The sequence below is a fragment of the Dermacentor albipictus genome, chromosome 5 (genome assembly GCF_038994185.2).
Source record: "Dermacentor albipictus isolate Rhodes 1998 colony chromosome 5, USDA_Dalb.pri_finalv2, whole genome shotgun sequence".
Taxonomy (NCBI): domain Eukaryota; kingdom Metazoa; phylum Arthropoda; class Arachnida; order Ixodida; family Ixodidae; genus Dermacentor; species Dermacentor albipictus.
This window is the reverse complement of record NC_091825.1, coordinates 136,428,176-136,445,417: the sequence shown is the minus strand read 5'-3', so window position 1 is coordinate 136,445,417 and position 17,242 is coordinate 136,428,176. Positions and strand designations below refer to the sequence as shown.

Below are 17,242 nucleotides of genomic sequence, written 5' to 3'. Positions count from 1 at the left end.
ACAAGACCTTAACGACCTCATGGTAGGCAAAACTTGACAACTATTCACTCCACGAAAATTGTTCTAGCTTTGCTGGGAAGCCACATCTACAAACAAAAACCTCCTATACTGTGAAGCCACATCTGAATGCGAATGTGCTTACAGATTTGCTAAGCAATGTCGCAATGCCGAGCCACGCCTCAAGAGACGGAAACGGAGATAGAAGTGATGACTGTACATACAAAATTGTTTCTGGAAATCTGCTATAGGTTGGCAATAAAAACTTGAGCAGTGATGCATTAATTCCACCCCCACCCACCCCTTCTTTTTGATATAGCTGTAATTGGGGATGGAAGCCAACATGTAGGTGGTTTATACCCACGAAAATATGATACTCCACTCCTGGGAACTCTTTTGCAACAATACACAATAGCCAACATTATTGCGTCACTTCAGCATTTGTTTACCAAAACGTAGCTGTGTTGCAGCTCTGTTAAATGAAAGATTATGCGCAGTTTCGAGTTCATCATTAAAGCTGCAAAGGATTCTGAACAATAAACACAGTAGAAGAAGCAAAAAGTAGCTTTTACCTCTACTCTGAAGTTATAGAACATCTTGTAGAAGTCGGGCACATTTTCTATGTCCAACACTGGCTTGGCAAGCAAGAAGTCTGCAACTGCATTAAACATGAAGTGTCCTGAAAGAAAGAAAAGTAAGAAAGAGATAAAAGCTTATAAGAGACCATGGGAGTTGTAGAAACCATGGGAGTTCCAGTTCCATGGCATGAAGTGTTCTTTTGGCTGCAGGCAAACAACTACTATATCACGGCACAATGAACAGCACAGACGACAGAACACTTGCACAACACAGCAGATGTGTTCCATCTATTTTCTCATGTCTTCTGTGCGGTTCACCATGCAATTAGTGATCACAAACCAACTAGCCCAATTTCATACTCTCATAGAATCATAGATTCTTGCTCTCCTAAAAATAGATTGTTCAGCTAACCAAATCTACAGCGTATAACTGTGACAACTGCTTGGTCTGAATATGTACATGGTTCAAGTTTTGATGTTTAGTTTTTTACTTCCCACAACTTGACACCAAAGAGAAGTATAAGCTAATATAGACAGCCCTTGCTGGAGTAGTAATAGTTAGTGTCTTTTATCCCTTTCACTGTCGTTTCCTTTTTCTTTCCTTTTTTTTTTGAAGGTGACACACCCCCAGGTCAGGTTTTTTGTTTGTTTGTTTGTTTGTTTGTTTGTTTGTTTTTATCAGGTGTTATAAAACAAACACAACAGTCTATTTGGTTATGTAGAAGGGCCAAAAAGACATGGATAATGGCAAATGTTCCCTTGGTATGGTCCTCACATTTATATCTGACATCAGTGGCACAGCAAGACAGAAATGTGAAAACATATTTGTATATCAGAGACCCTGAAATGGTTATTCATCAACCACAGCAATAATCCATTAGAGCTAAAGTTCTAGATGGAGCTAAGAAAATGGAAGTTTTCTTGCCTACTGAGCTCTAAATGCCAATTTAGAATTATGATGAAAAATGATATTTATCCTGATTACAAGCAAGAGTTTTCACTGCAGCTTTAACCTATCACGAGAGATTCCCAATTATAACAACAGAAAAAAGGAATGCCCATGCGCACTCATGTGAATAAGCAGACTTGAACCTGGACTAGGGGCCCCAACTTCATCAACGCTTTCACTTAGTAAAGTTTCTTTCTTCTTCTTCCTTTCACACCATTCGAAGACAATGACTTCCTTGGCGAGTTCCTGCTACTTTTGCCTATGGGGAATGCTGTTTCTGATGTTTGTTTCTAGCCTCTTTCGTGGGCCAATCCTGGAAATAGTGCAGTCTTAAGAATAACTTGCCATGCTGGCCCTGCAAAAGTGGATGTCCAGGGAAGCTGTTGCAAAATCCCCACTACAACTGCTGAAGGGGGTATGCAATGAAGTAACGCATGTTGTTGGGCTAGTCTGTTTATAGGTTCAGCAAAATTTATAAAACTGCGCGAAGAAGTCAAAACGTGAACAGAAACACAGACACACACACAGTGGGCATTTGCTTTCAGGTATGGGTCGCTCTTCAATGAGCCTCTTTGGCATCGATTTCGGTATGTGCCACTGAGTATGTACAACTGGGGTCACTGGGTACCCATGTGAAGACTTTGATGATGATGATAACTGGTGACAAAAAGTTGTCAGCATACTTTAGCATACGCTAATGAGGATGAAGGCAAAAGCCTGCCCGCTCATGAGACATTCATTACATTACTTGACATTTTCATTTTAATGCGTTGTTACTTCCTATTGTTTTCTCCCATCAAAAGTCGCACCTTTGAATTAAGAGGAAGCATTAGCTCGGGCCCCAACTCTGATGCCGCCTATTCAAATACATGTAAAATGCAGAAACATGTTTCTGCTATAACCACTCGGCAAATTTAATGAAATTTGTTGCTTTTGAGAAAGAAATTTAAATTCTAGTTACTGTTGGAAGCGGAACTGTAAATTAGGGCCCATGTATTTTCAAATAATTTTCAAAAATTGATAAATTTGAAAAAAGTAGAAGCATGAAGTTTACAAATCTGCAGCTGTGCACCAGGAGCAGATATCGTAGGTCTGTAAACTGAATCCGTCGAGCACCCAAAGTGGACAAATTTCATATGTCAATTAATATCTTAGGTGAATTTGTTACATTGTTTATAAGAGCTTTACAAAAGCTCAACTCACATATTACTGGTTTATTTGAGAGCCATGTCTAATATATAAAATTTGTTCACTTTGGATGCACAATTAAGTGCAATTTACAGAATTGAGATATCATCTTTTATTGATGAGTTAGAGTTATTAACTACTTAGTTTCGATTTCTACAAGCTTGTGATTTTTGCCAATTATTATTAAACTTGATGACCTAAATCAAGAATATGCAACCAACTTTTTCGTTTAAGTGCAACCAACCTCATTAAATTTGGTGCACTGGTTGCCGAGAAAAAACTGCTTCTTCTTTCCCCTGTAGTTAGGTGCCCGGGAGCTAAAGCATCCCCTTAACTTTACCTTAATTAACTGTGCCATAATTAAGCTTGTCTTAATTACCAACACAGGCTATAAGTCTGGCTTCATTAATTAATCTTAATGTAGTATTGGTAATTAGTAGCTACTTGATTAACTTCACCTTAATTGACACCAAATGTAGTAGATTCGACTCTCGTCCTTCACAATGTCAAGCGGAATCCAACTTGGTGATATCGCTGATTCTACCATATCTCCAAGTGGGTTCGACTCCCACCAAAGGTTGAAGGTTTGAGTGCCGTAATCAACTATATCTTAATTAATTGTGCCTTAGCTCATTCGGCCTTAATTATCCCCAAGGGTTGTGAGCTTGACTCCCAACCTTCACAATGTGAATTGGAATCCAACTTGGAGATATGACCAGTTCACCCATATCTTCAAGTGGGTTTGACTCCCACCATCAAGGGTTCAACTCCCACCAAAGCTCATGGGTACGAGTGCCCTAATTAACTCAGTCTTAGTTACCTCTACCTTAATTAACTTTGTCTAAATTAACCCCACAGGTCGTGGGTTCAAACAAAGTTTGGGGGTTCGACTGGTTTTAGTGCCTTAATTAACACCAAAGGTCGTAAGTTCAACTCCCACCAAAGGTCGACGGTTCGACTCCCACCAGAGGTCGCAGTTATTCAATTCTTGACCTTCGCAATGTCAAATGGAATCCAACTTTGAGATATGACCGGTTCACCCATATCTCCAAGTGGGCTCGACTCCCACCAAAAGTAATGGGTACGAGTGCCTTAATCAACTTTATCTTAATTAAATGTCTTAATTACCATCCCAAACTGTGCTGACGCTTCTTTACCTCGGCATCATGATTTCTTATAAAGTAATTGGTGGCCTAATCCACCCCAATTAACACCAAAGTTTGCAGGTTCAATTCCCACCAAAGGTCGAGGGTCTAAATTAAATTTGCTGCGAGGCTACAATTAAATTTGCTAAGGCTACAGGTAGTGGGTTTGACTCCCTATGAATTTTGGAGCCATGACTTTTGGTGCCGTGAACTTTGGTGCCATGAATTTTGGTGCAATAACGTTGGTCATTGGATTTTCATCCCATGAGCCATCCAAGGCTCTCGCCTTAAAAGAGTTGTAAGGAGATTCGACCTCTAATCGACATCGATTAAATGTTGCTCCAGCACAGGTCTCACAATAAATGTTGCATAATACACCTCATTTACACCCCCAACTCGACCAGGCAGACATTGTCTTTCATTGCCTTCAACTAGGGATTCAATTACCTTCTGACTTTTGAGATGCAATGGCATTTAGTGGCCTTATAAACTGTTTTGTCTCCCAGTTTCTACTGAAAATCTGGTGTCACTAACAATACCTTGATTTGGCCAAGCTGGTTCACTTTGACACAATTCTTAATACAGCACCATGGACGAGGGTGAAAAGTACACAAATGACATGACGGCCGCTCAACTTCCAACTGTTCAGTTCTGTGTCGTAACAGTGTCAGTGTTACAACACAGAAAAACAAATACAAATTTTTAAGGTTTTCAATAGGAACAGGTTTTGAAGAAATAATCTCCTGGCCTGCCCAGGTTCATTCACCAATCACACTATACACTAAGCTATTGGTCAAGTGTTGACAGCTGCACTTTTGAAGCGGAATCAAACATGTGCAACATGGCTTAGAAATTAAGGTGGGCAAGTCTTAGGCACATGGTGGCTAAAAAAAAACATACATATGTGAGCAATCAACCCTGCCAACACACGGTCCACCAGGAAAAGCAGGCACATGATAAGAAGTGTTGCATGTTAGTAGTATTTCAATCCAGAAGACTAGAAGGAGCCTTAGCGAAGCATGATGCGACTGTCTTTATTTATTTGTTCTGGTCACTTAATGTACCGCTACGGAATCAATTAGCCATTTGGCATAATACCCTGCAGTCACCTGAGCAATTACATTTCCTTGCTAGGCTGCCTGTTTGCTTGTAACCTCAATTCATGTGAAAAACGTGGGCTAAACCATGCTTGCACTACTGAATTTCTTTCTTAGTTTTCTTTCCTTAAACATAGAGATGTGTGGGATTAGATAATCGGTTTGACATTTGAAACCAGCTTTTCTCAAACATTCATATTCAGTTTACAATACTGCCTTCCCTATCTGAGTGACTGAAGTGAATATCTGAAGCACACTAGGCAGAGCTACCAGACAAGCCAGGTACTCTTTCAACTCACTGACCTCTTCATGAGATTTGTATTTGAGAAAAAAATCTAATTATGGTGTTTCCGCAGGCTAGGAGGCACTCCTGAGGCTATGAGGAATGCGATTGTGTGGCGTTCTGGATTAATTTTGGCCAAGTGAAGTTTTTAATGTGTAACTAAATTTAACTTCACAAACACTTTCGCATTCCGCCCCTATTAAAATGTGGCCGCTGCGGCTGGAAATCAAATCGTGACGCTCAGTAGTGGTCTACGAAAGAGTCGTGCAGGTGAGCTCTGCAGCTCAGTACCATGCAAGGGCCCAGGCCATCACAGCACTCACCGGGATTGCTGATGACGTCGACGGCTGACACCAGATAGCCAGTGACAAGGCAGGGAACATGGGGGCAGGTGACAGTGGCTGCATTGCGCAGGGTCTCCAGCACAGACAGCCACAGGGCACTCATGGAGAAGCGCGAGCCCTGAAGGTGGTGGTGCAGTAGCATCACCAGATTGCAGCCCAGGCATCGCACCTCAAACACTTCACTGCTCAGCGACATCAGTATAAGGGCCAGGCAGCGTGTCTCCACTATCTGGCGACAGTTGACCAGCGACTCTATGGAGAGGACAAACAGTGCACAAGGGAATCTTCAATGAAATATCAACAGCAGCAGAGAAAGAAGTCTTGTGCACAAGGTAAATGTTTGGGCTAGTTGGTGGGTCATCCTAAATATGCTTACAGCACAAAGCTAAACACACAAGAAGCTCATGAACACTCATGAACAAGCGAGCCGAATATCATTCCTGCAGACACAGCATGAAGCCTGCAATTTTGCTCGAGACCACCTGCTTTTTCCTTCAACTTCATGAAATGTCTGCAATTTTCGTCATTATTGCGACATGCCATGACAAACAAGATAGCTATTAGCTGGACCTGTTTACATGTCACAACTAAACAGTTCCTCCGGCAGGACCAGAAATGAAGACAATGGAGTGATGCCATACGATGGCAGAGAACACTACTACTGCGTCAATGCTGTGGCCTCTGAGATCAGCACATGTCACAGACCAAACTCCGAGGTCCTACAGAAGACTTAACTCGGCGAGGCGATTAATGGAGCAACTGAGTGATTGCTTAGTGTCAGCACGACTTGGAGCAAAGCTACTAGTATAGTAAAAATGACGAAAAGGCAAGGAAGGATGCTAAGGAGAGGCAAGGGCAGCATTCATTGCCGATAACTTCGCTCACACGAGGCATTCAGATATGCTTTTGCTGGAAAAGATTTATGATGTGATGCCCTTTAGAGCAGATACATTTCATGCCATTCTTGAAGGTTGCCACAAGATCCTTTTTATAATACCAAATGTGCATCTTACACAGAAAATGTTGCAGAACAACATGCAAATACAAGGGTGATCAAGCTTTCAAATCCCAAGAAAAGAGAAAAGTATGTCCAATCGAGCTGCTTTCCACGTGTGTAGCACATCCTCAGGCAATGGGACATGCAGCCCTCTATTCTTGCATGACACCATATCTTTAGTGTTTCTTCTTTTTTTAAGAATAACTCACAATAAAGTTATTTCCTTCCACCTCTACAGTTTCTAGTATTTTATATGGTAAGGACAGCAGGAAATTGTGGCAAAGCTCATTTAGCTAATCACTCAAAACACCCTTGTGAAGACAACAGAGAAGGACTGATATCATTAAGGAAAGTTCAGTGTTACTAGACATTATCCCTATATTTTTATATATAAACAAAGAACCAAACAAATAGCTTGCTTTTGCCTAAAAATAAAGGCTTTCAAAAATCCCAGCCCACATCACCAGCAGCAGCAAGGGCTTCCCACAGAAATAAACAGTAATTAATTAAAGCAATAAACACCAACCAGGTGCAAGTAAGGTGAAGAGAAGTGGCAGCAGGAATCTTGGATCATAGAGGCTCCCATCAGCAACACTCTCCAATGGAAGAACCTACAGAGCACATTTAAGACGTGAGACTACAACAATCTATTTATTTATTTATTTATTTATTTATTTATTTATTTATTTTCGATACTTCCAGTCCCATCAGGGACCACTGAAGGTGGGCATACAAAAATGAAATACATGGTAAAAGAAAGTGCACGTACAAATTGTGTGTCAATAAGCCAAACAAGAAAAGCAAGAGAACAAACGTAACAATGCATTAAAAAAACAAATGTAGATATCACATGTCTAGGTTACATGCGCAGCAATACAGAGAATACATCATGAAAAGGACAGCAAACAAGAGAAAAAATAACAGTAAACACCTTCACAATAATAAGCATGACTTACATGAGTTGCGAAGCATGTTATGTGAATAAGACTGCGTTACTGGTTGCTTGATGCAGACTCTAACCGTGATTTGAACTGAGATAATGAGTCTGCAGAAATGACTGAAGGATCGAGGCGATTCCATTTCCTTATTACGAGGGGGAAATAAGAGGACACGAATGTGTCACTATGGCATGAATATCCTGTTATAGCGTGTACATGTTCATGTCTCGATGATCGTGACTGCGAAAAACATATGTATTTTGTTAGGTCTATCTTATAATAGTTGTGAACCAAGTTAAATAAAAGTATGAGAATTTATTAAACCAAAGCAATTTATTGTGACCAATCCAAAGTATGTGACATGTGTTACGCAGCATCAGGTTTGTGAAACAGACTTCCCAATCACACCGTGGAAATTTGATGCAGCAGCATGGGTATTGTATTGTTATGTAGTATCAGTATGTACTCATTAAGAATATGTACTGTATCTCCTTCAGGCGCTGTGTTACAAATGTACACTCCAATATAGTACATCAAAACCATAAACACTGATGAAAATTATGATGTTTGAAACATTTTGCATATAATATAAAATGTAATGCTTTGCTAGAGCTAAAACACGGAAGGTACGTACATCGAGCTGCAGATGTAACGGGAAGCGTAAAACGGTGGCAGCCATCTTGTCCTCATTTATCAGGTTCAGGACTTCCTCAGACTTGGGCTGCTTGAGCAGGCTCACCGAGGCCTTTTTGTGCAGTGAGTAGAAGGAGACTGCTGACGGGCCCCACAAGAACGGCCTGGTAGAGAACCACAGACAAGACATACAGATTGAGTATCTAAAGGATAGGAATTCATTCGAAGCAGCCCGGATGAGACGAGCTAGCTTTATCAAAGCACTCAAAGATAGTTTTACAACATTAGATAAACCAGCACAAACTGCCTTACAAGAACAGTTCAGCAAAATGAAAATCACTGAACCAAAGTCTGCTTGAGCAGAGCAACCAAGGAAAGCCAGTCCTGTCAATTGTCAAGACTAACTTGGCTCAGTTAATCTGTTGCTGAATGAGTCTTTTCGACTAGTCATTTCAGGCCGCCAAGGACTGTCCAAGAATCTGTGTACGCAAGTGCTCACTGAATGAAAGCAGTGCCTCGGGCAGTCCGGGATGAGAAATCGAAGAGACAACAAGCTAAATGGAGCATGGGCAGGGCTCCCGTTACAACATAGGCAAACAATGTCCCCAAGACATCACCTTACATTATGTCCCATTTTTACGTCAACACCACCTCTATCCTTACAACCACAAATGCTTCAAAATCGCAAACAAGTAGTCAACACATTTGAACCATCCTATGAATGGCCTTTGCCTCTTACTTGAAGTTGCATACATCCACTCCATTCTTCTCGTAAAGAAATATCAGATAAAGAATCCTCTGGTCTGAAAGAAGAACAAGAACAATGTGCTCACAATGGAATAACTAGGTAATGAGAAAAAAGAGCAATAAAAACCAAAATCTTCCAAGTAGTGCAGTCATGCAGGCAGCATAAAGTGAGCACTCACCTACTATGGACAAAGATGCTCCATAAGCACTGAGAAACACGGGAATGTGTTCAACATTACATAGAGTGGGATCACATTGAACCAGAACAGCCATAAGCTCTAACATCTTGTCTGTGACATGGAAAGAGACAAAAGGTTTAAGCCCAGTGACATCAACACCAACATTATGCAATATACCACAATAGACAGTTATAAGAAAAATATGGCTGGGCATCGACGAATATTTATGTTGATTGCTAACCAGCCTTCCATTAATTAGAGCTAGGTAAGAAAATGAGCTAGCTAGTGTTCCGTGTTATATGAATTCCCAGTGCAGAAAATGGACATACATTGCGGATCGAAAATGAACTGATTACTTAACCAGCACACTCATATGCATCCATAACATGTATCGCAGCATGAAACAAGTACATGGTGAAGTAACCAGATGTATTACCTCTGGTTATACAATGCTGCAAAGTTGAAATCATTCAACACCATGGAGAAAGTGGCATCTACAAAGCAAGCATTTTCTCAGTTTTCATGGCTTTCTAACCACCTCGAAAAATTCTAGGAGGGCAAACTACGTCTGTTTCCTTAATGTAAATTCAACCATATGACCAATTTAAGATATTTTGATGGAATAATTTATTTATAAGTAAAGGTGTTCACCAGCCTGTCACTCAAAGAAAACAAAGAACTATGCAAGCATGCATTCAAGATCACCACACATGCTCTTATTTATGACGCTACGAATAGAAGTGAACTCTTGAAGCCATGGCCCACGTTGAAATCAAGAGCACTATATAATGGATTTTTGTTAAGTCAGAACCAACCATGATTAACAAAGACCACAAAAGATTTAGCAAGATTGATGTTTCGGCTCCCACACAGGAGCCTTGCTCGTGTTAAGCTTACTAAAATAGTTGGTGTTTCTCTTTTCACCATGGCACACATTGTGCAGGCAGTTCAGTGGCAGTCACTATTAATGCTGTGACCTCAAAAAACATGCATGCATGCATGCATGCATGAACACACGTACACACGGAATGTCAGCGTTGATGTGGCGTACACTCTGCCAGAGACACTGCACCGCAACGAGCTAAAGTCTCCCAAGTTGAAAATTCATTGCCCTCTTTAAAAAAACAGCCATGTCCATTTACACACCTTTCTGTTCCTGCACCTGAGGGTCAGAGTCAAGCATCAGCGGGAGAAACCTTGAGTGGCCAAACAACATCATGTACACCCGGCAGAGGGCAGGGTTGATGTCGCCCACATTCTCCACACTGTATACTTTCTGGCATATCACTGAGAGAAGCTCAAAGGACGTTTTCCCAAATGACTGCGACCTGCAGGCATTAAAAAGCATGATATAGCGTCACGCTTCAAAGAACATTCTATGCATCTCTATCTTTTTGGAACTATGTAACACTTCATATAAAGCTGCTAAGATCACTATTTTTATTTAAAAGAGCTCTCAAGGGATTTCTCCTTAACACATAATCTCTGTTTCCATGTGTCTATTGTTCAGTAAGTACATTGTTTTCCCTGTATTATATTCATGTATCATGCACAGATGTATTAGTAACTTTTGATTTTTGCAACAGTTAACCTTGTTATTTTTTTTTTAATAATGTTGCTGCCTTATTCCTGTAAATTTACGACTGTAACCTTGATCATGGGTCTCTTTTCAGTCTTTGGACTATGGGATGCCAGTCTATAATATTTTTCTGTGTGTTTTAGATGTACTTATATACCATTGATTAAAAACAAATGAATAAGTAAATACAGTCAAGTCTCAATATAACGAAGTTGGTGAAATTGGCAATTTGCTTCGTATGTCGAAATTTCGTTCTACTGCAATTCGACCTTTTACGCAAATAAGTACAGTCACCGATCGATTTTGCTTACACAGAAAGGGGTCGCAGAATTTTTCCGAATTATCAGGCAATCGAAAAAAAGCAAATTTGAATGAGAAAACAATTCATTCTGATGAATTTGAGAGTGGTGACGAATGATAAGCTTTCATACCACGTCGACAATATCTTCACATCGGCGGTACGAATTAAGCGAAGCCAGCCATGCTTTCGCGTGCACTCCGCCCTCGCAGCTGATAGCGTCGCCCGCACTAAAAGCGCCAGCAGCGGGGAGCGAATGCTTCGTCTGCCTCTCGCTTCAATGGGTCGCCGAAACTCGAGATTACGCGAGCTCCAATACTAAACACGCTGTGAAATAGCTTACGTGACGCCAGGCCGTCTCTGCACGCCCACTCTTCGCGCACGCAGCAGATTACCTTTAAGGTGCGCGAATGCGTATGCACTCAGCCGCACTTACAGCCATGCGCAGCCACGGCCTAGACGCGCGCCAAGCTACTCCCCCCTCCTCGCCCCCCCCCGCTCGTCTTTTTCGCGTTCACTTAGTCGCTTAACCGCGAGCTTGCTCCCCTCCCCCTCTTCTCCTTTGCTCGCACAGGAAAGCGGCACTCGAGAAGCCACCATCTATCTTTCTTGTCTCACCCTCGCACACTTTCCCTCACACCTAAAGCGCGAAATGCGCGGGGCACAATAGGATCTTATCGCACTTCAACTTCATAAGGAACATCATGCGGCTCCACTTTGGCGGTCGCTCTTGCCGCGCCGCGCACAATTTGAGAGGCGCGTTTGCAAGCAGCCGCTTGTACTTCAACCATCTGACCATCTGCGTCCACGGAAGTTTTCAGTTATTGTTTTAGCATTGTTTAGTGGCGGAAGCGAATTTTCGTTATATTGAAATCGCATGGTGTTTGAAATACATGCATTGAAATACATGGTGTTTATTGACATGAGGCTATGAAAAGTTTCGTTATATCAAGAGCTTCATTATATTGAAGTTCATTATATCGAGGTTCCACTGTAAATCAATAAATAAGCTATAATTATAAGTAAAACATAGAATTAAAGATCCCGCATCTCATTGCATGATCGAGTGATTTACACTAAACAAAATCCTGAGACAATTTGCTGATGTCTCCCAGTAATCCTTCACTTGGTGTACTTGTACAGAGTTAACAGACCAGATCAATAGGTCAACGAAAAGCAAAGCAAGCTTAGCAATACCACAGAAACAGCTGCATTCGATATCAAGTTATCTCTGTTAGTCTCCATTTCTTATCAACCACACACTTGACAAGATGGAAACTTTCTCTCAGTATCCTATGAGGATAACCCGTAAGAAAACCAGACAATAGAAAATTGCTATCACTATAGTGCAAATAGCGAGACTCACTGAAAGCCAGCCTTCAAGTTGTTTTTGATAAACTGAGGCCAGAGTCCATCTTGGCGCACCACTCTGGCAAAGACGTTCTGGTCAACAACCTAGAAAAGACAACAAGCAATGAAGGAATCTGACCCCCAAGCACATGTTTGCACATGTACATGTGTAAACATGGGTTTATCTGCAAACAGGCTAGAATACGCTACCGCATATTCCAGGCTCATTTAGAACAAAATATTGCTGTGTTAACATAAACCATTTTTATTCTTCACCTGAACCTATTTTAGCAGCAATGACCTGTTAGTTCATGGAGCAATGAGATGCACATGCAAAAAATGCTAAGTTGATCCCTCAGGCTAGCTAAAAGACATCATACAGCATACACTTGAACGTTGAACTTGCTGAACCTGTTGGACAGGTATTCTCAGTGCTAAGCAGAACGAAAATGTATACTCTCAGTACCGCGACAACCACGAAGTGCAGCTGACTTGAAGTGGGCCCTACGTGTGTATAAGTCAAGCAATGACTCCATTTAGGAAAAAGCTAATGAACAATCTGTACTGACATGTTCCACAAGCCGCTTCTATTCTTACTTATGGTATTAGTGCGTAGACAGACACACAGAAAAATGAGACACAACAAGTGCTTACTAAAGCTTGCTTACTGGAAGCAAGGAATATATATTACACAGGTCATAGGTGAAACAGGTAGCAAGAAGGTGAACAAAGAAACAAGAAAACATGAAATGAAACATGGCATGGACCATGTGCCGTGAAAATATGAAACTTCGAAAGGGTGAGCCGCCGCATCCACATGCATGCCCTACCGAAAATCCTTGAAACTAAAATCCTTGAAGAAGAAACAAGAAAATGCGAGCCACCGCACTCGTTTGCAAACCGCACATATTTGCCACACTTATCTTTGTGCTGCACTCCATGCTAACATGCCTTTGTCACATTGCCTTACATATTGTTGAGGGCAGATTCATTTCGGCCACTTGCGGAATCCTAAAGTGCTGTTTACGGAAAGCCTTTGTCTACAACAAGACAAACCCTGTCGCACAGCATCCCTATTTCAGTATCCCATAACCGGCACCACTCAGTGAAAAGATTGAGTGTCATCCGCACTTTCTTGTGGAATGCATATAAGACCTGGAGGCCTTCCACATTCTTAAAGCAGAGTAGAAATCTGCTCTTGACCATAACAAATGACAGCAGTCTGTACAAGCTATCCATATACGCAGCGAGCAAAACAGAAAGCACACTGCTCATTTTTCCTCCATGGCATGTACTGCCCTTCAGATTCAGTCTCTTATTTGACAGCATCTGCAACAAACAGTACCATTTCAAGTTTGTCGGCATTAAACATTTCCAACGATGCATGAAGTGGTCATGTCTCCATTAGGAAAGGTGCACTTGCAGGGGTGCACAGCAGAGCGTTCGATACGTCGAATGAGGCGGTGAATGGGAGTTCAATGTACACATAGTACATCATATACATTACCATGGGATTTTGAATGGGATTTTACACCTGTTCAATATAAACATTAATTGATATATCTGTGTGCACGCGTGCGTGTGTGTGCGTGTGTGTTTTAAGCAAAACACTTTATCATGTATGCCCTGATGAAGGCCAAGCGGCAGCCAAAACGTTGGAAATAAAGCCTTTGTTTTTTTTTTTTTTCATATGTGTGTCCTCAATGTACAAGTGCCTCTTCAACTACCAGAACCCAGCAGATTCTAACTTATATATATACATATATATACAAACTAGCCCAGCTCTTCAGCCTCCTACAATTATGAAGTTATATTTTTTACTTGTGGTGTAATTGAGTTGGGCAACTGCTGGCAAAGATAATAAATCCAACCAAGACACAAGATTGAACTTCACAGTTTTACTCACCGTGGCGGTATCTACAACCTCACGTAACTGCTGAAGAACATGCTCAGGAAGATCAGCATTACTGCCCGCCAAGTTGGCTACACACTGGAGCAGAGTGTGAAGGCATGAGTCGCAAACAGAGCTACTGAAGAGCTCCTCACTCATGCTGCGACAAAGTGCGTTCAGAAGAGCCAACTGGAGTTGATACTCAGCACTGTCTGAGAGAATTTCTACAAGCTTTGCAACATTTTCACTTCCTGAAATAGCAAAACAGAAAACATGGTTCAGTATCAGGTGCTTGAACAGTGATGCATAAGAGTATCTCAAATTAGGGGTGTGCAAGTACCAAATAGTAGATTTTGAATCGAATATCAAATCAGGAAAGAAAACCTGGATACTGAATATCGAATACCAGAAAATTTACCACAAGCTTTAATGCTTCAAAACTTTGTGAAAAAAAATATATAAGAAACACCACTGCTGAAGCTCAGGACACTAATCACATTACTTAACAAGAGTCTTGTCACTATCAACAATTTAGGTACGTATGAATCAAGATGCACAGTATGCTCTACTCTAATTTCTCTACTCTACTCTACTCTACTCAAGGGAACATCAAATTAGTATGCTTGCACTAATAACAACTCAGTTCGCATATGAAGGTCTAGCAAATATGTTTTATAGATGGAATGTCTGTCAAATAGGAGTGTTTCTTTTCTTTTTCCCTGTGAAGCTGAAAAAATAGTGAAGATGCCCTAAATACCAATGGAGTTTGCATGTTAATAGTGGGCAATACCGTGCAAAATGGAAATCTTCTATTGCTTAGAAAGAATTATTTTCCAGTTTGAGAAAACAGGAGGGTTTTCAAACTTTATGGCAGATGGTTTCAGTGGGTTATCATCAGTTAGTCCTAAGTCAAATCTGTGTGACAGACAAAAGCGGGGAATGTGTATGACGTCAATCAGCATCGCTCCGCGTGGTCATCAGCACCGCACATGTCAACCATGGTTGGCACCGACAGTACAAAGTCAAATAAGGAGACCCATAGCAAGTTCGCACCCCCGCCCCCCTTCTCTTTTCGTCCCCATTCATCTGCCGTCTGTGTAAGTGCGTCTGCAGCTGGGGGGCAGCACTGTCACATGATATTTTCGAGCCCACCATGTAAATCCAAAGATAGTCTTGTGATAGGTCACCCGAAACTATGAAAAGAGACCATTGTGCGCTTACGAACAACGTTTGGAATGGGGGGTCACCGTATGGTATTTCGCAAAGATGGTGGCCGTAAACATGCAACAGTCATCCTGTGCACACGCTTTCAACAGTGAGGCAGTTTGTTGGCTATCCGAGGGTCATGCTACACTCCGAATAGATTTGCATTGATTCGGTAACCATAACTTCAGTTGCCGCACACGGCAACACAGCTCCGTTTAGGTCGAACGGGCTAGACAGTGTGGCCAATGGTGTGGCAGTGACAAAAATTTGCCGGTGCCTGATTTGATAACAGGCCACATACCATTGCAGAAAGGGTGTCGCTAATATGTTCTTGCGGGTGGCTCATCAGTGATCGGTCGCAAAACTGCGTCTGTGTGCTTGCGTGTGGGTAGAGGGCTCCCAACTGCACGAATCTGCGTGCGTGAACACTGAACTCACATATTCAATGTGATCAGTGTGCCTTCCAGTGACTGATCAGGGCGATCTTCGCACATGCTCTCATTCTTTCCCTGTGTGCTGCTGTTGTAGGTCTGCCTGCATTACGTTAATCGTTTCGATGGGTGTCGTCAACCAGGACGAACCTTGTACCGATAGAGATTGCACACCGTGGGAACGCTGTGCGCATCAAGGCATTAACCACGACTAGGTCATTCACTGAAGGTGCCGATATTCGAAAAATCGATCAGATTTTCAACTCGCAAATCAAATTATTCAAATGTTTACTATTCAATTCAAAATCGAGTATTCAAGTATTTGCAAACCCCTATATGAAATAGTGGAGAGCTGAAACAACTCATACTTATACATTTATTCAAATTATTTTTTTGCGTCAGAACTGCTGGGCATTTTAGTGCAGTTTTTCACCTGTTCCATTTTTTAGCTAATATGGTCTACTGATAGCATATATACACACTTATATACATAGCATATATACGCACTCAGTGTCTTATGTGTGTGTATTTGCTTCAGTCTGTCCATTCATTACTCTTGCACAAAAACTCTAGTACAAAATTAGAGGGGAGTCTATATTAGTACAACTGTACTGGCAATGTCCCCATAGTACACTTCGACATCTTCACCAGCTTGAGTCGGCTACACACCAGCTAGCCTCAAAGTTGCTAAACGACTGCAATGAAGCTGTTCAAGAAAACTGATTAGAAATTAAGGAATATGAAACAAGCATTCATTAATTGCTGCCCTTAAGTTCATCAGCACATGTTAACACTGTAACTGCGTGTCCTTCATAGACATCTACGAGTTCAACAGGAGACCAGATGCTATGCAAAAAATCTGTGCAACCTTAAGCAAGTGTGGGGTGTACAATGTACGTATCTGACGCCAACCAGTGCACATGTCTGTGCTCATAGACATCACACACACAATGTGACTTAGTGTCACCACAATGTGAAAGTAACTGTAGTCCCAGACAATAAGGATGCTAAGATACAATATTTTTTTTAAGGAAGGAGGTAACTTGCCAAGTTGGCCAAGCTTCATCAGTGAGTTCAGGCACACTGTCATATCATCGACCACTTGCTGTGTCATGCCTTTCTTGAGTGCACACACACGCTTCGGCAGCAGCAGAAAGGTTTTGGTGAGCCATGCAACCAGCTTTCGTGAGGCATTATCCTGGGACAGACCAAGACAGAGGCTTCGCAGGAATCCTGCTAAGCTGGCCATTGAGAGGTGTGACACTGTTGGCTTGAATGAGCTGGGAATAAGCCGCTGCAGGTCTTGTCGATGCTGAACATTGTGCTTCATAAGGAAGTTGACAACATCAATACCTGCCGAGGTCTGGTCCTCCAAGAGGCGCTTGAGGTCATCTGTGGAATGAGCCAGTACA

General features: G+C 41.7%; 1 protein-coding gene across 1 annotated transcript in view; it reads right to left on the bottom strand.

Moving 5' to 3' along the window:
- The window catches only part of LOC135909257 (nucleolar pre-ribosomal-associated protein 1), a 64,221-nt gene that overhangs the window by 9,588 nt on the left and 37,391 nt on the right, over window positions 1-17,242 (bottom strand). Inside the window, exons 21-30 of the mRNA XM_065441160.1 lie at window positions 16,874-17,222; window positions 14,209-14,440; window positions 12,319-12,407; window positions 10,222-10,403; window positions 9,076-9,186; window positions 8,889-8,952; window positions 8,151-8,313; window positions 7,105-7,189; window positions 5,561-5,833; window positions 570-676 (exon numbers count right to left, since the gene is read on the bottom strand). Of these exons, the coding sequence (XP_065297232.1) occupies window positions 570-676; window positions 5,561-5,833; window positions 7,105-7,189; window positions 8,151-8,313; window positions 8,889-8,952; window positions 9,076-9,186; window positions 10,222-10,403; window positions 12,319-12,407; window positions 14,209-14,440; window positions 16,874-17,222 (1,655 nt within the window). The remainder of the gene's footprint in view (window positions 1-569; window positions 677-5,560; window positions 5,834-7,104; window positions 7,190-8,150; window positions 8,314-8,888; window positions 8,953-9,075; window positions 9,187-10,221; window positions 10,404-12,318; window positions 12,408-14,208; window positions 14,441-16,873; window positions 17,223-17,242) is intronic.